At 41.8% G+C, this 22,487-nt stretch overlaps 1 protein-coding gene across 1 annotated transcript in view; it reads left to right on the forward strand.

The window, feature by feature from the left end:
- Positions 1-22,487, forward strand: part of Ir25a (ionotropic receptor 25a) — a 77,569-nt gene that overhangs the window by 32,479 nt on the left and 22,603 nt on the right. The window contains exons 8-15 of the mRNA XM_070097115.1: positions 2,715-2,896; positions 3,302-3,416; positions 5,844-6,038; positions 7,605-7,741; positions 18,348-18,438; positions 19,001-19,200; positions 19,825-19,963; positions 22,046-22,160. Of these exons, the coding sequence (XP_069953216.1) occupies positions 2,715-2,896; positions 3,302-3,416; positions 5,844-6,038; positions 7,605-7,741; positions 18,348-18,438; positions 19,001-19,200; positions 19,825-19,963; positions 22,046-22,160 (1,174 nt within the window). The remainder of the gene's footprint in view (positions 1-2,714; positions 2,897-3,301; positions 3,417-5,843; positions 6,039-7,604; positions 7,742-18,347; positions 18,439-19,000; positions 19,201-19,824; positions 19,964-22,045; positions 22,161-22,487) is intronic.

Genomic DNA, 22,487 nt, shown 5'->3' on the forward strand with positions numbered 1-22,487 from the left:
GAAGGTGGGTGCGGGAGGGAAGAGGAGCGATTGGTGGAATGATGATGTAAAGAGAGTAGTAAGGGAGAAAAAGTTAGCATATGAGAAGTTTTTACAAAGTAGAAGTGATGCAAGGAGGGAAGAGTATATGGAGAAAAAGAGAGAGGTTAAGAGAGTGGTGAAGCAATGTAAAAAGAGCAAATGAGAGAGTGGGTGAGATGTTATCAACAAATTTTGTTGAAAATAAGAAAAAGTTTCGAAGTGAGATTAACAAGTTAAGGAAGCCTAGAGAACAAATGTATTTGTCAGTTAAAAATAGGAGAGGAGAGTTATTAAATGGAGAGTTAGAGGTATTGGGAAGATGGAGGGAATATTTTGAGGAATTGTTAAATGTTGATAAAGATAGGGAAGCTGTGATTTCGTGTATAGGGCAAGGAGGAATAACATCTGGTAGGAGTGAGGAAGAGCCAGTTGTGAGTGTGGGGGAAGTTCGTGAGGCAGTAGGTAAAATGAAAGGGGGTAAGGCAGCCGGGATTGATGGGATAAAGATAGAAATGTTAAAAGCAGGTGGGGATATAGTTTTGGAGTGGTTGGTGCAATTATTTAATAAATGTATGGAAGAGGGTAAGGTACCTAGGGATTGGCAGAGAGCATGCATAGTTCCTTTGTATAAAGGCAAAGGGGACAAAAGAGAGTGCAAAAATTATAGGGGGATAAGTTTGTTGAGTATACCTCGTAAAGTGTATGGTAGAGTTATTATTGAAAGAATTAAGAGTAAGACGGAGAATAGGATAGCAGATGAACAAGGAGGCTTTAGGAAAGGTAGGGGGTGTGTAGACCACGTGTTTACAGTGAAACACATAAGTGAACAATATTTAGATAAGGCTAACGAGGTCTTTGTGGCATTTATGGATTTGGAAAAGGCGTATGACAGGGTGGATAGGGGGGCAATGTGGCAGATGTTGCAGGTTTATGGTGTAGGAGGTAGGTTACTGAAAGCAGTGAAGAGTTTTTACGAGGATAGTGAGGCTCAAGTTAGAGTATGTAGGAAAGAGGGAAATTATTTCCCAGTAAAAGTAGGCCTTAGACAAGGATGTGTGATGTCACCGTGGTTGTTTAAGATATTTATAGATGGGGTAGTAAGAGAAGTAAATGCGAGGGTCTTGGCAAGAGGCGTGGAGTTAAAAGATAAAGAATCACACATAAAGTGGGAGTTGTCACAGTTGCTCTTTGCTGATGACACTGTGCTCTTGGGAGATTCTGAAGAGAAGTTGCAGAGATTGGTGGATGAATTTGGTAGGGTATGCAAAAGAAGAAAATTAAAAGTGAATACAGGAAAGAGTAAGGTTATGAGGATAACAAAAAGATTAGGTGATGAAAGATTGGATATCAGATTGGAGGGAGAGAGTATGGAGGAGGCGAATGTATTCAGATATTTGGGAGTGGACGTGTCAGCGGATGGGTCTATGAAAGATGAGGTGAATCATAGAATTGATGAGGGGAAAAGGGTGAGTGGTGCACTTAGGAGTCTGTGGAGACAAAGAACTTTGTCCTTGGAGGCAAAGAGGGGAATGTATGAGAGTATAGTTTTACCAATGCTCTTATATGGGTGTGAAGCATGGGTGATGAATGTTGCAGCGAGGAGAAAGCTGGAGGCAGTGGAGATGTCATGTCTGAGGGCAATGTGTGGTGTGAATATAATGCAGAGAATTCGTAGTTTGGAAGTTAGGAGGAGGTGCGGGATTACCAAAACTGTTGTCCAGAGGGCTGAGGAAGGGTTGTTGAGGTGGTTTGGACATGTAGAGAGAATGGAGCGAAACAGAATGACTTCAAGAGTGTATCAGTCTGTAGTGGAAGGAAGGCGGGGTAGGGGTTGGCCTAGGAAAGGTTGGAGGGAGGGGGTAAAGGAGGTTTTGTGTGCGAGGGGCTTGGACTTCCAGCAGGGATGCGTGAGCGTGTTTGATAGGAGTGAATGGAGACAAATGGTTTTTAATACTTGACGTGCTGTTGGAGTGTGAGCAAAGTAACATTTATGAAGGGGTTCAGGGAAACCGGCAGGCCGGACTTGAGTCCTGGAGATGGGAAGTACAGTGCCTGCACTCTGAAGGAGGGGTGTTAATGTTGCAGTTTAAAAACTGTAGTGTAAAGCACTCTTCTGGCAAGACAGTGATGGAGTGAATGATGGTGAAAGTTTTTCTTTTTTGGGCCACCCTGCCTTGGTGGGAATAGGCCAGTGTGATAATAAAAAAAAATAAAAAAAAAAATAAAACAAAAACATTCACATTGCTAAACTCACAAATTATAATGTAGTCACCTTGCCTTAATACCATAATCTGTATGGATTTAATGTTAAGAATTAATCTAAGTCTGCCCGAAATGCCTAGCCATGCTAGGTGTCCTAGTGGCCCCCTCTGTAATTAGTATTTTATAACATGTAACCCACACAATATCCAAATCCTGTAAACCCCACATTGTAACCCTTATAGAGAATAAACTTGATTTGATTTGATTTGATTCTGTCTTTTAAAGTATATTACACAGTATAGGTAATATACTTTAAAATTATAGTTGCCACAGTCTGGAAATATCACCTAATGACCCAAGCCTAGTCAGTGTGGAAGTGTAACATGATGATCTGGTCCTATGTGCCACTGTTTGATTGTGTCACAAAGTAACCTGGTCCTGGTTGCTACTGTCAAAGGAAGAGGTCACAGGTACTACTTTTGCTTTTGCAGGATACTGATGACATCCAGTGTGGGTGTGAGAACGCTTCCGTTGTATTCATGTGGCCACGTATCAGCCCTGACACGCGCGGGAGGCTCACCATGCTCCAGAAAGACTTCCAGCTCTCTGCCACTCCTGCAATAGACTCAGCTTTCTACTTTGACTATGCCATCAGGGGTATCAAGGCTGCAGCGTGAGTTATGCCTCTGGTTGTGTACAGTTCTGCTCCACTGCCAACTATAATCTCTGTTTGAATGCCCTTAACTGTGGAGCTATACGTATATTGTGAAATAATATAAATGTGATGGGAAAGGGCTGGATACTGAAATATTTGATTACATTTTAAGATTATAAATTTGCTACTGGATTATCTTGTAAGTACAATTGTCAAAGCATGCAAATTTTGAACAATTGAGAAATGTGTACTTAGAGTTTCCATAATGTGGTTATCAAAATACTTCATGGAAGCTCATAGTTCTTATTGAAAGGAAGGCCATGGTGGTTTAGGAAAGTGTCCTCAAAGAGCAGTTCTCGATGTCATGGCAGGTAGTGTTCAGTGATGCTCGAATAACTTACCGATATGATCTCTTTCCTACAGCAACTTGGCTAAGAGCGGCAAGTATAGCAGTTTTACATACCTGAAGTGTGATGCCTTTAGCGAGGACAACCCTCCAGTCAGGGACGACTTTGACCTTCTCTCTGCCCTCAAGTCGGTGAGTTGAATGAATGCACATATTGTTGAGTCTATGGGAAGTCTTTGCATATAGACTAGAGATTTTACACTTTATTAGCAAGCAAACCACTGTGAAATTAGTAGGTTCATTTGGGCTCCTTTTGGATTTTCAAGATTTTTGCTGTTATTATAGATCACATAAGGGCACTTACTATGGTGGCAGGGGCATCTGCTGCAGTGGCAGGCAAAATTATGTTTTCAAAATATTTTACGTAAATGCACAGCAGTTTGGGCATCTGCTTTGGGCAATATCTTTTCTCAGTACAACATGAAGCAGGGCTCGATATGGCATAAGCCTTCAATGACCCTTCTAAACCCAACAAGAATAACAATCATGTCAGTGGGAATAGAGGGCAGGGTGGATATGGAGAGGCTAACATCCTTTATACTACCATTTTCTATAAAATAATAGGTCCTGGGTTACAAACAACTCCCTCATAAATTAAACATAGGAAACGTTACTCATTCATAAATAAATAAATAAATTGAAACACAAGGAACATGATTTGTTCATGAGTTATAAAACTCATGTTTACCTGGAGTTTACCTGGAGAGGGTTATGGGAGGGTCAATGCCCCCACGGCTCGGTCTGAGACCAGGCCTCATAGTAGATCAGGGTCTGATTAACCAGGCTGTTACTGCTGGCCACAAGTGAACTGATGTACGAACCACAGCCTGGTTGGCAGGTACTGACTTTAGGTGCCTGTCCAGTGCCTTCTTGAAGACAGCCAATGGTCTATTGGTAATCCTCCTTATGTATGCTGGGAGGCAGTTGAACAATCTTGGGCCCCGGACACTTATTGTGTTGTCTCTCAGTAACTATTGGATCACTACGACAAGGTCCTAGATGCACTAGAAGACAAAAAGAATGCAGATGTAATATATACAGACTGCAAAAGCCTTCGACAAGTGTGACCATGGCGTAATAGCGCACAAAATGCGTGCTAAAGGAATAACGGGAAAAGTCGGTCGATGGATCTATAATTTCCTCACTAACAGAACACAGAGAGTAGTAGTCAACAGAGTAAAGTCCGAGGCAGCTACGATGAAAAGCTCTGTTCCACAAGGCACAGTACTTGCTCCCATCTTGTTCCTCATCCTCATATCTGACATAGACAAGGATGTCAGCCACAGCACCGTGTCTTCCTTTGCAGATGACACCCGAATCTGCATGACAGTGTCTTCCATTGCAGACACTGCAAGGCTCCAGGAGGACATCAACCAAATCTTTCAGTGGGCTGCAGAAAACAATATGAAGTTTAACGATGAGAAATTTCAATTACTCAGAAATGGCAAACACGAGGAAATTAAATCTTCATCAGAGTACAAAACAAATTCTGGCCACAAAATAGAGCGAAACACCAACGTCAAAGACCTGGGAGTGATCATGTCAGAGGATCTCACCTTCAAGGACCATAACATTGTATCAATCGCATCTGCTAGAAAAATGACAGGATGGATAATGAGAACCTTCAAAACTAGGGATGCCAAGCCCATGATGACACTCTTCAGGTCACTTGTTCTATCTAGGCTGGAATATTGCTGCACACTAACAGCCCCTTTCAATGCAGGTGAAATTGCTGACCTAGAAAATGTACAGAGAACCTTCACGGCGCACATAACGGAGATAAAACACCTCAATTACTGGGAGCGCTTGAGGTTCCTGAACCTGCATTCCCTGGAACGCAGGCGGGAGAGATACATGATTATATACACCTGGAAAATCCTAGAGGGACTAGTACCAAACTTGCACACGAAAATCACTCACTACGAAAGCAAAAGACTTGGCAGACGATGCAACATCCCCCCAATGAAAAGCAGGGGTGTCACTAGCACGTTAAGAGACCATACAATAAGTGTCAGGGGCCCGAGACTGTTCAACTGCCTTCCAGCATACATAAGGGGGATTACCAACAGACCCCTGGCAGTCTTCAAGCTGGCACTGGACAAGCACCTAAAGTCGGTTCCTGACTAGCCGGGCTGTGGCTCGTACGGTGGTTTGCGTGCAGCCAGCAGTAGCAGCCTGGTTGATCAGGCTCTGATCCACCAGGAGGCCTGGTCACAGACCGGGCCACGGGGGCGTTTAGCCCCGGAACTCTCTCCAGGTATACTCGTGGCGCCCCTTCTTTTCATTGGGGGAATGTTGCATCTCCTGCCGAGTCTTTTGCTTTCATATGAAGTGACTTTCGTATGCAAGTTTGGTACTAACCCCTCTAGGATTTTCCAAGTGTATATTATCATGTATCTCTCCCGCCTGCACTCTCGGGAATACAGATCAAGGGCCTTTGACCGTTCCCACTAATGTAGGTACCTCATTGTACTTATGTATGCCATGAAAGTTCTTTGTACACACATTGTGTGCCGTGAAATTTCTTTATACACACACTGATTAGTATCTACTCACCAGGTGTCAATGACCAACACCTTGGGCAACATCAAGTGGGGTGGCAATGGCATGACTTTCATTGACATGACGCTCAACATGGACAAGTTTACCATCCTGAGAGGAAAGACAGCTGAACGTAGGTCCCTGGGTGAGTGGGCAGTCGGCCTGCCTGGCACTCTCGCCTTCAAGAGTGGCATGTCTCTTCAAGATTTCAAGGTGAGTTTTTATTTTTATTATGATACATGTATCTGCATACCTCTGGTATAGTGTGAGTGATGGTGAAAGTGTTTCTTTTGTGGGTCATCCTGCTTCGGTGGGAGATGGCCAGCATGTTAAAAAATAAAAGCATATTGTATGTATGTATGTACAGTATTTATTGTATTTGAGCCCTTCTGCAAAGGCAGTGATTATGTGTGAATGATGGTAAAAGTGTTGAATGGTGATGAAAGTGTTTTGTTCTTTTTTAGATCACACTGCCCCTATGGGAGATGGCCAACATGTTGAAAAATAAAAAAGTATGTACAGCCTCTTCTCACTTAGCGACTTACTTGTTTACCGATGCCTTGGACTTACAACGGGCTCTTTGACCAATATTCATACCTAAATAATGTATGTTTATTAGAGCTGATTTCCTTTATTCTTTTTATTTCATTATACAATACACTACTGTATAAATATGTAAAAATATACCAGAAATTTTATAAATGGTGCAAAGGTGACATTAAAATAATATCAAAGATGGTTGACACAAACTCACTATCATTATACGTAGTATGCTCCTCACTTAGCAACAAATTCATTTAACGACGTGGTCTTAGGAACGGAACTCCATCGTTAAGTGAGGAGAGGCTGTACAGTATGTGTACAACTTTTGTTTTTCTATATTGTATTTAGTTATCCAAGCCTTTGAGAGCATGTCTAATATTTTCATTCTATTCATAACTAATCTTCAGTTTAGAGAGGACACTGTCTTGAGTACATCTTGGACTGCAGTGCTACCAACTCTGTATTTGTAAATTACATTTCTTATGCCTATTTGTTATTTTCCTCTTTCTGCTTTATGCCTGAGGTGTCTTGGCTTTCTCCCTACCAGATTTTTATTTTCACTCTTGTGAACTTGATCCCACCACCCCCTCTTATTGTTAAATAGCTATGTGTACCCCTATCATCCTTTCACTTCATCTTCACTGTCCCCCCTTACCTTTACCTAATCCTAACCATCCTCCATTGCTTTCACTTAATCTCTACTGCCCTCTTTTAATTCACCTAATCTTCACTATCCTCTCTTCCATTTGCTCTATATCTTCCATCCTCTCTTTCCATCATGAAATCCCCACCATCATCTTTCATTTATCTTTTTTGTACCTTCCTCTTTTGTTCACCTAATTTCTACCATATGCTCTTCCTTTCACCTAATTTTGTCCACTTTTTCACCTTCCCACTCACACTGTGAGTGGGAAGGTGACCCCTACTTCCATTTTCTCCAGCTCATCTTCCCATAACTCCTTACCTCTGCTTCTTCTGATCTCTGCACCTTTTCCCTCATTACCATTTATCCCTTTTTCCCTCTCACCTTCTCCCTTCATCCCATCCTACCTCTTCCCTCTTACTAATCCTCTCTCCATCTCCATCCTTCTTCTTCCTTTCTTCGTCTTTCCCATCCCTTCCTCTTCATCTTACCAATCCTCTCCCTGATTTTCTCCTTCTTCCTTCCTACCTTTTTTGTGCCCTGTGCTCCTGTCCTGCTTCTCCATGCTCAGTACTGAGAATGTTGTCCTGCAGGCAGTCACGGTGTACAGGGTGACCACAGTGCAGCAGCCGCCCTTCATCATGAAACGTATGACACCTGATGGGAAGCCTGAGTTCTATGGCTACTGCATTGACCTCATCAATGAGATAAAGTTGATTGTCAAATTTGAGTACGTATGTCCTCCATCCAGATGTTTGCTAAAGCTCTTAGGTCAAACGTAGTAGACTAGGAAGTGGATAAGGGAAAGGTGGGTTCTGAAGAGAATGCAGGTCATCAAGAGAGCTGTGTTCTTTGAAGACTACTATAGTTATCAGTAATTTTTTTTATATTTTTCTTTAACGAACTGGCCATATCCCACTGAGGCAGGGTGATCTAAATGGAAAAACGAAAGTTTTCCCTTTAAATTTAGTAATTTATACAGGAGAAGGGGTTACTAGCCCCTTGCTCCCGGTATTTTAGTCACCTCAGTAAAGATATGATAAGATTTATTTGGATTTTTATCCTAGAAGGTTAGCCACACAGGATAACCCAGGAAATAAATGCTTTGGATGAGATGTTTCAAATTATCCAGCTGCTTCAGTTTCATAGCGATAGGAACAAATACCTTTCAGAGGGGTGAATTGATGATTATGAATGGATCTTGATCCAAATGCAGCCTAAAAATCTGTCTTTTTCTTTTTCTTTGGGCTTTGATGCATTATAAAATTTTTATGGCTTGTGGGCTTGGGTAAGATTTGTGAAAAGAAATTCTGTACATTAATTTTCAATCTCTTTTACTTAGCCATTATTTCATCCTTTAAGAAATATTCAGGGCTGATGTTCGCCTTGGGTATACTGTACATAAAATATGAATTTAACATTTCCATGGGGAAGTGGAAAAGAATTCTACCTTCGTAAGCCATGCTTGTCGTAAGAGGTGACTAAAATGCTGGGAGCAAGGGGCTGGTAACCCCTTCTCCTGTATAAATTATTAAATTTTGGTCACCCTGCATTTGTGGGATACAGTCAGTTCATTAAAAAAAAAAGGAATTTAACAAAGTGCCATATACAGTTTACCAGAATTATTAATAAGGACTGTTACAAGACTGTAAAACTTGCCCCTGGTTGACAATAAATACACTGTTACCAGAATATTGGTGGATTAGTTGTTTAAAGTGGCTGATTGCTTCGTGGCAAGTGCAAGAGAACTGATTATATTAGTTGTACCCCACCAGGAGGTAACCTTGGTGGCAGATGAAGGTGTACCCCACCAGGAGGTAACCTTGGAGGCAGATGAAGGTGTACCCCACCAGGAGGTAACCTTGGTGGCAGGTGAAGGTGTACCCCACCAGGAAGTAACCCTGTGGCAGGCGAAGGTGTACCCCACCAGGAGGTAACCTTGGTGGCAGATGAAGGTGTACCCCACCAGGAGGTAACCTTGGTGGCAGATGAAGGTGTACCCCACCAGGAGGTAACCTTGGTGGCAGGTGAAGGTGTACCCCACCAGGAGGTAATCTTGTTGGCAGGCGGAGGTGTACCCCACCAGGAGGTAACCTTGGTGGCAGATGAAGGTGTACCCCACCAGGAGGTAACCATGGTGGCAGGTGAAGGTGTACCCCACCAGGAGGTAACCTTGGTGGCAGATGAAGGTGTACCCCACCAGGAGGTAACCTTGGTGGCAGGTGAAGGTGTACCATACCAGGAGGTAACCTTGGTGGCAGATGAAGGTGTACCCCCACCAGGAGGTAATCTTGTTGGCAGGCAAAGGTGTACCCCACCAGGAGGTAACCTTGGTGGCAGATGAAGGTGTACCCCACCAGGAGGTAACCTTGGTGGCAGGTGAAGGTGTACCCCACCAGGAGGTAACTTTGGTGACAGGTGAAGATGTACCCCACCAGGAGGTAACCTTGGTGGTAGGAGAATGTGTGCCCCACCAGGAGGTAACCTTGGTGGCAGATGAAGGTGTACCCCACCAGGAGGTAACCTTGGTGGCAGGTGAAGGTGTACCCCACCAGGAGGTAACCTTGGTGGCAGGTGAAGGTGTACCCCACCAGGAGGTAACATTGGTGGCAGATGAAAGTGTACCCCACCAGGAGGTAACCTTGGTGGCAGGTGAAGGTGTACCCCACCAGGAGGTAACCTTGGTGGTAGGTGAAGGTGTACCCCACCAGGAGGTAACCTTGGTAGTAGGTGAAGGTGTACCCCACCAGGAGGTAACCTTGGTGGCAGATGAAGGTGTACCCCACCAGGAGGTAACCTTGGTGGCAGGTGAAGGTGTACCCCACCAGGAGGTAACCTTGGTGGCAGGTGAAGGTGTACCCCACCAGGAGGTAACCTTGGTGGCAGATGAAGGTGTACCCCACCAGGAGGTAACCTTAGTGGCAGGTGAAGGTGTACCCCACCAGGAAGTAACCCTGTGGCAAGCGAAGGTGTACCCCATCAGGAGGTAACCTTGGTGGCAGATGAAGGTGTACCCCACCAGGAGGTAACCTTGGTGGCAGATGAAGGTGTACCCCACCAGGAGGTAACCTTAGTGACAGGTGAAGGTGTACCCCACCAGGAGGTAACCTTGGTGGCAGGTGAAGGTCTACCCCACCAGGAGGTAACCTTGGTGGCAGATGAAGGTGTGCCCCACCAGGAGGTAACCTTGGTGGCAGGTGAAGGTGTACCCCACCAGGAGGTAACCTTGGTGGCAGGTGAAGGTGTACCCCACCAGGAGGTAACCTTGGTGGTAGGTGAAGGTGTACCCCACCAGGAAGCAACCTTGGTGGCAGATGAAGGTGTACCCCACCAGGAGGTAACCTTGGTAGTAGGTGAAGGTGTACCCCACCAGGAGGTAACCTTGGTGGCAGGTGAAGGTGTACCTCACCAGGAGGTAACCTTGTGGTAGGCAAAGGTGTACCCCACCAGGAGGTAACCTTGGTGGCAGGTGATGGTGTACCCCACCAGGAGGTAATCTTGGTGGCAGGTGAAGGTGTACCCCAACAGAAGGTAACCTTGGTGGCAGATGAAGGTGTAGCCCACCAGGAGGTAACCTTGGTGGCAGATGAAGGTGTACCCCACCAGGAGGTAACCTTGGTGGCAGATGAAGGTGTACCCCACCAGGAGGTAACCTTGGTGGCAGGTGAAGGTGTACCCCACCAGGTCACCTTGGTAGCAGGTGAAGGTGTACCCAACCAGGAGGTAATTTTAGTGGCAGGTGAAGGTGTACCCCACCAGGAAGTATCCTCGTACACATTGTTATGCAATTGTTTTGTCCTTACCCAGTTACCTATAGTGGCAAAATTAATAATAACTCACTCTGGCTAGAAAGTCCACCTGTTCATATTCAAATTCAAATTTTTATTTCTCTGCAAAGTTTACAGTGTGTGACTGACATGTTATAAGGAGACTATTTCCATGCATAGTTTACAATGTTTAATTGCAACATTGATTTGCAAAGAAAGCCACTATCATGTTGAGGCATTTCGGGCAGATTAAACCTAATACATTACAAACTATACTTAATACTAGGTATATATGTCAAAAGAGATTGTAAAAATTATAGAGGAATAAGTTTACTGAGTATACCAGGAAAAGTGTATGGTATTATTATTGAAAGAATTAGAGGTAAGACAGAATGTAGGATTGTGGATGAGCAAGGAGGTTTTAGAGTGGGTAAGGGATGTGTAGATCAAGTGTTTACATTGAAGCATATATGTGAGAAGTATTTAGATAAAGGTAGGGAAGTTTTTATTGCATTTATAGATTTAGAAAAGACATATGATAGAGTGGATAGGGGAGCAATGTGGCAGATGTTGCAAGTATGTGGAATAGGTGGTAAGTTACTAAATGCTGTAAAGATTTTTTATGAGGATAGTGAGGCTCAGGTTAGGGCGTGTAGGAGAGAGGGAGACTACTTCCCAGTAAAAGTAGGTCTTAGACAGGGATGTGTAATGTCACCATGGTTGTTTAATATATTTACAGATGGGGTTGTAAAAGAAGTAAATGCTAGGGTGTTCAGGAGAGGGGTTGGATTAAATTATGGGGAATTAAATACAAAATGGAAATTGACACAGTTACATTTTGCTGATGATACTATGCTTATGGGAGATTCTAAAGAAAAATTGCAAAGGTTAGTGGACGAGTTTGGGAGTGTGTGTAAAGGTAGAAAGTTGAAAGTGAACATAGAAAAGAGTAAGGTGATGAGGGTATCAAATGATTTCGATAAAGAAAAATTGGATATCAAATTGGGGAGGAGGAGTATGGAAGAATTGAATGTTTTCAGATATTTGGGAATTGACATGTCAGCGGATGGATTTATGAAGGATGAGGTTATTCATAGCATTGAAGAAGGAAAAAGGGCAAGGGGTGCGTTGAGGTATATGTGGAGGCAAAAGACGTTATCTATGGAGGCAAAGAAGGGAATGTATGAAAGTATAGTAGTAACAACACTCTTATATGAGTGTGAAGCTTGCGTTGTAAATGCTGCAGCGAGGAGGAGGAGGTTGGAGGCATTGGAGATGTCCTGTCTAAGGGCAATGTGTGGTGTGAATATTATGCAGAAAATTCGGAGTGTGGAAATTAGGAAAAGGTGTGGAGTTAATAAAAGTATTAGTCAGAGGGCTGAAGAGGGGTTGTTGAGGTGGTTTGGTCATTTAGAGAGAATGGATCAAAGTAGAATGACATGGAGAGCGTATAAATCTGTAGGGGAAGGAAGGCGGGGTAGGGGTCATCCTCGAAAAGGTTGGAGAGAGGGGGTAAAGGAGGTTTTGTGGGCGAGGGGCTTGGACTTCCAGCAAGCGTGTGTGAGCGTGTTAGATAGTAGTGAATGGAGACAAATGATATTTGGGACCTGATGAGCTGTTGGAGTGTAAGCAGGGTAATATTTAGTGAAGGGATTCAGGGAAACCGGTTATTTTTATATAGCCGGACTTGAGTCCTGGAAATGGGAAGTACAATGCCTTCACTTTAAAGGAGGGGTTTGGGATATTGGCAGTTTGGAGGGATATGTTATGTATTTTTATACATATATGCTTCTAAACTGTTGTATTCTGAGCACCTCTGCAAAAACAGTGATTATGTGTGAGTGAGGTGAAAGTGTTGAATGATGATGAAAGTATTTTCTTTTTGGGGATTTTCTTTCTGTTTTGGGTCACCCTGCCTTGGTCTGAGACAGCCAACTTGTTGAAAAAAAAAAATATGTCATAGTTGGTTCGAACTGAACATTGAGTTTTTATATATCAACAGAGGTAGTTACAGTTTACCTGGAGACCTGGAGAGTTCCAGGGATCAACGCCCTTACGGCCTGGTCTGTGACCAGGCCTCGTGGTGGATCAGGGCCTGATCAACCAGGCTGTTACTTCTGGCTGCACGCAATCCTTTAGGAGTCAGGAATCGCGGGAAGAACTAAAAGCTATAAATGAAATCGAAAGAAACCCAAAGTATTTCTTCTCCTATGCCAAATCAAAATCGAGAACAACGCCCAGTATTGGGCCCCTACTTAAACAAGATGGGTCCTACACAGATGACAGCAAGGAAATGAGTGAGCTACTCAAGTCCCAATATGACTCAGTTTTTAGCAAGCCGCTAACCAGACTGAGAGTCGAAGATCAAAATGAATTTTTTATGAGAGAGCCACAAAATTTGATTAACACAAGCCTATCCGATGTTATCCTGACGCCAAATGACTTCGAACAGGCGATAAATGACATGCCCATGCACTCTGCCCCAGGGCCAGACTCATTCATCTATCACGAGCCTTTTCCATCCTATGGAGAGGGAGCAAACTGTTGTATTCTGAGCACCTCTGCAAAAACAGTGATTATGTGTGAGTGAGGTGAAAGTGTTGAATGATGATGAAAGTATTTTCTTTTTGGGGATTTTCTTTCTGTTTTGGGTCACCCCGCCTTGGTCTGAGACAGCCAACTTGTTGAAAAAAAAAAAAATATGTCATAGTTGGTTCGAACTGAACATTGAGTTTTTATATATCAACAGAGGTAGTTACAGTTTACCTGGAGACCTGGAGAGAGTTCCAGGGATCAACGCCCTTGCGGCCTGGTCTGTGACCAGGCCTCGTGGTGGATCAGGGCCTGATCAACCAGGCTGTTACTGCTGGCTGCATGCAATCCAACATATGAACCATGGCCCGGCTGGTCAGGTACCAACTTTAGGTGCTTGTCCAGTGCCTGCTTGAAGACAGCCAGGGGTCTATTGGTAATCCTTCTTATGTATGCTGGAAGGCAGTTGAGCAGTCTTGGGCCCCAGACACTTATTGTGTTGTCTCTTAACGTGCTAGTGACACCCCTGCTTTTCATTGGGGGAATGTTGCATCGTCTGCCGAGTCTTTTGCTTTCGTAGGGAGTGATTTTCGTGTGCAAGTTTGGTACTAGTCCCTCTAGGATTTTCTGTTGATGTGTGCTAATGCTAGTGGTGATTGCAAAGTGAAGCCTTTATTAGTGTATCACTCTGAAACTCCCAGAGCGTTCAGGCAAAAGAATATCCTCAAGGCTAATTTGTGTGTGCTGTGGAGGGCAAACAATAAGGTATGGGTGACTAGGGGCTTTTTCTATGACTGGTTACACCAAGCATTTGCCCCCACTGTGAAAAATTACCTAACTGAAAAGAAATTAGACCTTAAGTGCCTCCTGGTGTTAGACAATGCCCCTAGTCATCCTACAGACTTGGCAGAGCGACTTTGTGGGGACATGAGCTTCATTAAGGTGAAGTTTTTGCCTCCTAATACCACTCCTCTCCTGCAGCCCATGAACCAGCAGGTTATTGCAAACTTCAAAAAACTGTACACAGAAGCTCTGTTTGAAAGATGCTTTGTAGTGACCTCAGAAACTCAATTGACTCTAAGAGAGTTTTGGAGAGAGCACTTTAATATCCTCAATTGTGTAAACATTATAGGTAAGGCTTGGGAGGGAGTGACTAAGAGGACCTTGAACTTTGCTTTTAAGAAACTGTGGCCAGAATGTGTAGACCAAAGGGATTCTGAAGGATTTGAGGCTAACCCTGAGAATCCTATGCCAGTTGAGGAATCAATTGTGGCATTGGGGAAGTCCTTGGGGTTGGAGGTTAGTGGGGAGGATGTGGAAGAGTTGGTGGAGGAGGACAATGAAGAACTAACCACTGATGAGCTGCTAGATCAACTTCAACAGCAAGAGGTAACACCTGAGGAAATTGCTTCGGAGGAGGGGAGAGAGAAATTGAAGAAGTTGCTTACTTCAAAGATTAAGGAAATCTGTGCAAAGTGGCTTGAAGTGCAAACCTTCATGGATGAAAATCACCCTCAGACAGCTATTGCAAGCCATGCTGGTGACTATTACACTGACACTGTTGTGAAACATTTTAGGAAAGTCATAAAGGAACGAGAGGTACAGGCCACTATGGACAGACATGTTGTGCGACAGAAGTCCAGTGACTCTGAAGCTGGTCCTAGTGGCATTAAAAGAAGAAGGGAAGCAACCCCGGAAAAGGACTTAACACCTCAAGTCCTAATGGAAGGGGATTCCCCTTCTAAACACTAAAACCATCCAGTCTACCCTCCTCCCATCCCATCAGTCATCACCATATCTTCAATAAAGGTAAGTGTCATGTAACTGTGCATGTTTTCTTAAGTTTGTGTGTATTAAAATTAATATTTCATGTGGTAAATTTTTTTTTTTCATACTTTTGGGTGTCTTGCACGGATTAATTTTATTTCCATTATTTCTTATGGGGAAAATTAATTCGCATAACAATAATTTCACATAACATTGAGCTCTCAGGAACGGATTAATAGCGTTATGCTGGGGTCCACTGTATAGGATATTGTGTGGTTTACATATTATATAAAACTAATTACAGAGAGATCCACTATCACACCTAGCATGACTAGGCATTTCAGGCAGACTAAGATTAATTCAAAACTCTATACATATTGGTACAGATTATGGAGCATATTGGTATTATGGCTAAGTAACTGCATTACAGTTCATAAATTTAGCAATGTGAATGGTTTTGTTTTGGTACAATACATAGTTTCTATTGAAGTTCCTATATTGGAGTATCACAGGCAAACTTATGACTAGTTAAGATTCGTTAGGTAATAGTTGTATTACTAGGCAGAAACTTCACAAAATAAAATATATAGAACAGGGCATATGTAAATCATCCTTTATCTTCCTTCAGGATGCTATAGTGATGTGGTAGAGCACAGTTAAGGAAAGTTAAAAAAAAAAAAATGTTTGCTGCAAACACATTATGGTAAATAAATGTTTTTGAGTTGGAAGAAATATGTATGTATTGCTGGAATGTAATGAAGTTTGAACATAAGTTTTCCTGAGTATTCCTGCCACTTTCATAGTAAAGTATTAGTAAAGTACATTGTAGTTTGTTTTCCGTGACATTTTATAGTTTTACATTACAGGGGGGCCCTGCTTATTCAAATTCAAATTCAAATTCAAAGTTTATTCTCTATAAGGATTACAATGCTGAGTTTACAGAAATTTGGTTATTGTGTGGTTCACATGTAGTAAAATAGTGATTACAGAGTGTACCACTAGAACGCTTAGCATGGCTAGGCATTTTGGGCAGACTTAGTTTTATTCTTAATTGTAAAATATTACAAATTATGAGGTAAGTTGGTATTATGGCTAAGTGACTAAATACTAGTTTGTGAGTTTAGCAATGTAAATGCTTTTGTTTTGGCACAGTACATAGTTTCAGTATTGGAGTATCACAGGATTCATTATTTTAAGATTGAGATTAATATTTCTGTTTATGGTCAAATGAGTCAGTGAGTGTAAGTGTGAACCACCAGGTGGTATTCGTGTAGTTAGTTGACAGGGTGTATCAGGGAGATAAGATGTTTTCTAATGGTAGTTTTGAAGGTGATGAATGTGTCTGCAGTTCTAGAATTCTCAGGTAGGGTATTCCAGATTTTAGGGCCTTTGACATACATTGAATTTTTGTAAAGGTTTAGTCGGACATGGGGAATGTCGTAGAGATGTTTGTGTCTGGTGTTATGCCTGTGGGTTCTGTCACAACTATCAAAAAAGCGTTTTAGGTCAAGGTTGATATTAGAGTTTAAGGCCCTGTAGATGTAGATTGCACAGTAGTAAGTGTGGATGTACTGAACAGGGAGTAAGTTTAGGTCTATGAAGAGTGGGGGGGTGTGTTGCCAGGGATGGGATTTAGTGATTATTCTTACTGCAGCTTTTTGTTGGGTTATTATTGGCTTTAGGTGTGTTGCTGCAGTTGATCCCCAAGCACAAATAGCATAGGTGAGGTATGGATAAATAAGTGAGTGGTATAGTGTGAGAAGGGCATTTTGCGGCATGTAGTATCGTATCTTGGAGAGGATCCCAACCGTTTTGGATACTTTTTTGGTTATATGCTGGATATGGGTGCTGAAATTCAGGTTGTTGTCAAGGTATAAGCCTAGGAATTTGCCCCCATTATTTCTGGTAATTAGAGTGTTGTCAATCTTAATGTTAATTTGTGCATCTCCTGCTCTGCTACCAAACATAATATAGTAGGTTTTGTCAGTGTTAAGCGTAAGTTTACTGGCTGTCATCCAAGTCGATATTTTGATCAGCTCCTCATTCACAGTGGTGTTGAGGGTGGCAAGATTAGGGTGAGAGATGACATAAGTCGTGTCGTCAGCAAAGAGAATGGGTTTCAGGTGTTGGGATACGTTTGGAAGGTCATTGATGTATATGAGGAAGAGCAGGGGACCAAGGACACTTCCCTGCGGAACTCCAGTATCAAGTGGCCGTGTTGCTGATGCTGTGTCTTTAATGGTGACATACTGATACCTATTAGTAATGTAAGATTTGAAATAAGCAAGCGCATGGCCTCTTATACCATAATGATCAAGTTTGTGGAGTAGGATGTCGTGGTCTACTGTGTTAGTTTTAGTTAGTTTAATATGTTTATTATGCACCCCATACCCATCCTGTGGGTGGTAGTCAAAAGATTACAGAGGTACATAATTGGTCCAGGGACTGGACTCCAAAGTTTTGATAGCTGAGCAAGTCTACTGTGTCAAAAGCTTTTCTTAGGTCAATAAAAATTCCTAGTGGATATTCCTTATACAGCAGGTTAGGTTCCGGGCTGCTACTGTACAGCAAAAATCGCTGTAAAGTGAAACATAACCTATTTTCACTTTCAAATGCATATCATAGCCTAATAACCTATTTACACTATCATATATTAAGCGAGCAATAGAGATAGGCCTAAAAATGCATATACAGTACACATATTACTTACCTTAAAATACTTTCATACTTATATTGAGTATTGAATATATTTATTGTAGGAAGCATGAATAAATGAAGAATGAGTATAATTGAAAACAGCAGGTTGGAGAAGCCCATAGGTATTTTAGGCAGACTTAAGAATAAACATGTAATCAACTAGTTATAGGTATTATATGCTATAAACTTTCATGAAGAGCTAATGAAATTATATGGAGCTAGGAGAAATAGATCTACCTAGAAGGTGTTCCAGTGCCCCTATAGCCTAGTCCTTGACCAGGTACAACCATTATTCAATGTAATTTACTCCTCAGTGTTACAAGATATGTTGTCATGGGTAAGTACTAAACGTGTAAGGGTCATCCATAACCTGAGGAAAGGGAGGTTATCTAGTTTGATCTGAGGAAGGGAAGTTTAACTGTTGAGTCAAAAGCCCTTCACTGCCACTGGAGTGCTCTCTGTGAAGGGTAAAAAAGTGAATTAGAACATTTGCACCAACTGAAAAAAATTTATTGAAAAGGCTTTCAAGAAGTTTGTGATTGAGCAGGACTTCATTATGTCTCCATTTTTCAGGTATGAGATTTTTGAAGCTCCAGATGGTCAATTTGGCACAATGAATGACAATCAAGAGTGGAATGGTATGATCAAGCAACTTATTGATAAGGTTGGTAGCCTTACTTATGTCTGCTCGGTATCCTAGATTAGCTCATCATTGTATTTGAATGATATTATTGTCAGCATTTTATATAGTATGCTGACCTGTCCTGACCATGGGACTAGGACATCTTGACCTAATGACCAATACTTCCTGACCATCACATGAGGACATCTTGACATGACCATGAGCATCCTAACAACAGGATTAGGATATCCTGAGTACAGGACCAAGACATACTAACTTCATTTTGCCTGTACTGATTTTTTATTTTTGCTAAACCTTAGCTAAGATCACTGCTATGTTAATTGTTTCATCCAGTACTTTGGTTCATTACTTGAATAATGATCTGTTAGTCATATGCCTACATTAGTTTTATTTCTTCATCAGATGTTACACAAGAATGTTACTACATTTATTATGATTCTCTTTTGCCTGCAAGTATTTTATTGTTTAAATAATATATAGCATAGTTTTCAAACACAGTATCCCTCTCATTGTTTTTCTCCCTCCCTGCCCTCCCTCTATTTTTCTCCCTCATTCAGTCAGTTTTATCTTGGTTTCTTTCCAGGCAGCAGACATTGCCTTAGCACCACTGTCAGTAATGGCAGAGCGGGAAAATGTGGTGGACTTCACAGTTCCATACTATGACTTGGTGGGCATCACCATCATGATGAAGAAGGTCAAGCTACCCACATCTCTCTTCAAGTTCCTGACGGTGCTTGAGCCAGAGGTGTGGATTTGCATCCTCGTTGCCTATGGTTTCACCAGGTAAGGAGTGCAGTTAAGAAATGGAGGGGGGGATGAAGGGCGAGGATATTCATGAGGTGTCGAGTGGGGGGGGGGTTGAGCTGGAAAAGCTTGAGGGCTTCGCTAGGCGAAGAGGTATGAAAGCTTCAAGTGTGAGGAGAGAGCTTCACCAAAAGAATGAAGAGTTAATTTTAAGCAGCTGGAAGGAGAAAAGAGAGAGAGGGTGAGTGGAGGAGAGAGGATGTGAGTTTGATCCTTTAGGTTAAATTTACCTTTCAAAGATTAATACTATTTTTCCCTTACCTTGCCATTATTTGTTTACTATTTATGCCCTTGTTCCCCAGTTTTACATACTGAGATAGCTAGTAAAATACTGAAATTCTGGGATATGCATGACATTGGTTGCCAGGAACACAGCCCATGTTTATAATATTACACCTATAGGAAATAAGGGCTTAAATTGCATCTATGCATCTTTATACAATGCATCCCACTACATTTTGTCTTGTGCATCTCTTGCTTACAGCATCTCTTGTATATCTTCTTTTTTTCCATGTCATCTTTGTATAGTTTTTCACAAACCTTCTCCTTTTACCACTTCTGCCTTCTCACAGCATCTTGTTCATCTTCTTTTCTCCTCTGCAGCATCCTCCTGTACATCTTTGATCGGTTCAGCCCTTACAGCTACCAGAACAACAGGGAGAAATACAAGGATGATGAAGAGAAGAGAGAATTTAACTTGAAGGAATGTCTCTGGTTCTGCATGACATCGCTCACCCCCCAGGTGTGTTCAATAGGTATCTGGGTGTTAGTCAACCGTTATTAACCCTTTGAGGGTTTTCGTCGTACTAGTACGTCTTACGCGTAGGGGTTTTTGACGTACTAGTACTCATAAATTCTAGCGGCCTCAAATCTAGTGGGAGAAAGCTGCTAGGCCTTCATATGAAAGAATGGGTCTATGTGGTCAGTGTGCACAGTCTAAAAAAAATCCTGCAGCACACAGTGCATAATGAGAAAAAAAAAACTTTGACCATTTTTTTTGAATAAATCAGCGACTTTGCAGTGTATTTTCGTATGGTATTTATTGTTGTATTCTAGTTTTCTTGGTCTCATTTTATAGAATGGAAGACATATTACAGAAATTGAGATGATTTTGACTGGTTTTACAAAGAAAGGTGCCTTGAAATTGAGCTCAAAGTAGCAGAAATGTTCGATTTTTACCAAACTTCAAAAGTAAACAAATCGTGCCAAGCGTGCAATACACGTCAACTGGTGAGTCTAATATTCTTTCACAAGTGCACCAATAATATTTATACCATTTTTTACACTAATGCAGTAGTCTGCATAACAGTAAATCTTATATTTTTTGTGAAAATAAAAATTCAAAGTGGAAAGCAAAAGAATATAAGAGGGGCCTTGAGACGTGACTAATGACTAGAGGAAATGTCATTTTAGTGCCAGGAATGTCTTTCTTGTTTATTCTGGACCCTATTCGGAAATTGGCATCTTTTGAAATTTGTGTGAAATTGGCAAAATTGCTAAATTCTGACCACTGTACTGGATAGTTGAATTTCATAAATGAGTGGTTTCTTGCACCCATTCGATAGAAAAAAATGGAGTTCTAGCGAAATATTCATGTTTTTTGTCGACTAGTACAGTGAAATTGCCGAATGGGGCTCAAAGTGGGCAAAATCGCCGATGCGTAAACATCGCCGAGACCGCTAACTTTGCGAGAGCATAATTCCGTAAGTTTTCTATCAAATTTCAAACTTTTGGTGTCTTTATGATCGGGAAAAGATTCTCTATCTTTTCATAAGAGAAAATATTTTTTTTTTTTTTTAAATTTGGCCGACCCTGAGAACGAGTTTCGGAGAGGGCCTGTCGACCCTCAAAGGGTTAATGGCATATTGGGGTGGTGGTGATGTATCTTTGTTAAGGCTTGGCTTTGAAATGAGCTGAGGTAGAATAAGAGCTCTTAGCCTGTAAATTGTATTGGGTAAAAAATTGTCTTATGTCATGATACTAGATACCCTAAAGGTGTTCATCACATCAGTGGCCTTACTCAGGGCATAAGGAAGGAAGTGCTTTAATGCTGATGAAGGCTCTTGATCCAAGATATTGGAGCTACACTTCCTTCGGATCAAACCTAATTTCCTCTCATTCCTCAGGTGCTGTATGATCCCTCAATGGATATACTGTAATAATAATAACAAATCTACTTGAGGACATAGTGGCTCAGAGTATCAGGTGTACATTCTTGTACTTGCAGTTGCAGAGTGCCATGTATTAGTTTACCTAATATATTATTACACATTGCCTCATTATGTGCTGGAATGAGATAAAATTAATGAATTGAGAGAGAACTCTCTATTGTCACACCAAAACTTCATCATAAGTTCCTCTCTCCTATGTGTGGGTTATATTTGTGTATGGGTGACATTACGTTGTGCATGCAGAAAGTCAATGGTTATGCAGAGTATTTTGGGCAAGAGTAGAGTAACTTTAGACTTCAATGGGAATAATTATTATTTGCTTATATACAGTGGACCCCCGCATAACGATTACCTCCGAATGTGACCAATTATGTAAGTGTATTTATGTAAGTGCATTTGTACGTGTATGTTTGGGGGTCTGAAATGGACTAATCTACTTCACAATATTTCTTATGGGAACAAATTCGGTCAGTACTGGCACCTGAACATACTTCTGGAGTGAAAAAATATCGTTAACCGGGGGTCCACTGTATAAGGATATTGAAGGTATACAGGCATAAATTTAGGCATTACAGATAATAAACTAATGAACTCTGTTTAAGATAGTGATGTACAGCATCATCACAGCTCACATACTATATCATGTGCCCCAGGGAGGAGGAGAGGCACCCAAGAATCTGTCTGGGCGGCTGGTGGCAGCAACTTGGTGGCTCTTTGGCTTCATCATCATTGCCTCATACACTGCTAACTTGGCTGCCTTCCTCACAGGTCTGATGCTCCCTATTGAATTTTGCTACATGTATCTATTCTTTTCACTATCCACTTTCTTTTAATGAACTTTTTGAACTGTGATATAAGCACGCTTCTGGCAAGACAGTGGTGGAATGAGTGATGATGAAAGTGTTTCTTCTTCTTCTTCGGGTCACTCTACCATGGTGGGGAAACAGCATGTGTGTTAAAAAAAATGAATAAAACAAGTGATGAAAAAGACACAGTTACAGAAAAGAACCTTCTTGAAAGGGCAGGCTTCTTCAGTTACTCATTAACCAAAGAAGTCTGTTCTGTAGATGAAATATTGCAATAAGTTTCTCTCTG

This window comes from Cherax quadricarinatus, chromosome 56 (assembly GCF_038502225.1).
Source record: "Cherax quadricarinatus isolate ZL_2023a chromosome 56, ASM3850222v1, whole genome shotgun sequence".
Classification (NCBI taxonomy): domain Eukaryota; kingdom Metazoa; phylum Arthropoda; class Malacostraca; order Decapoda; family Parastacidae; genus Cherax; species Cherax quadricarinatus.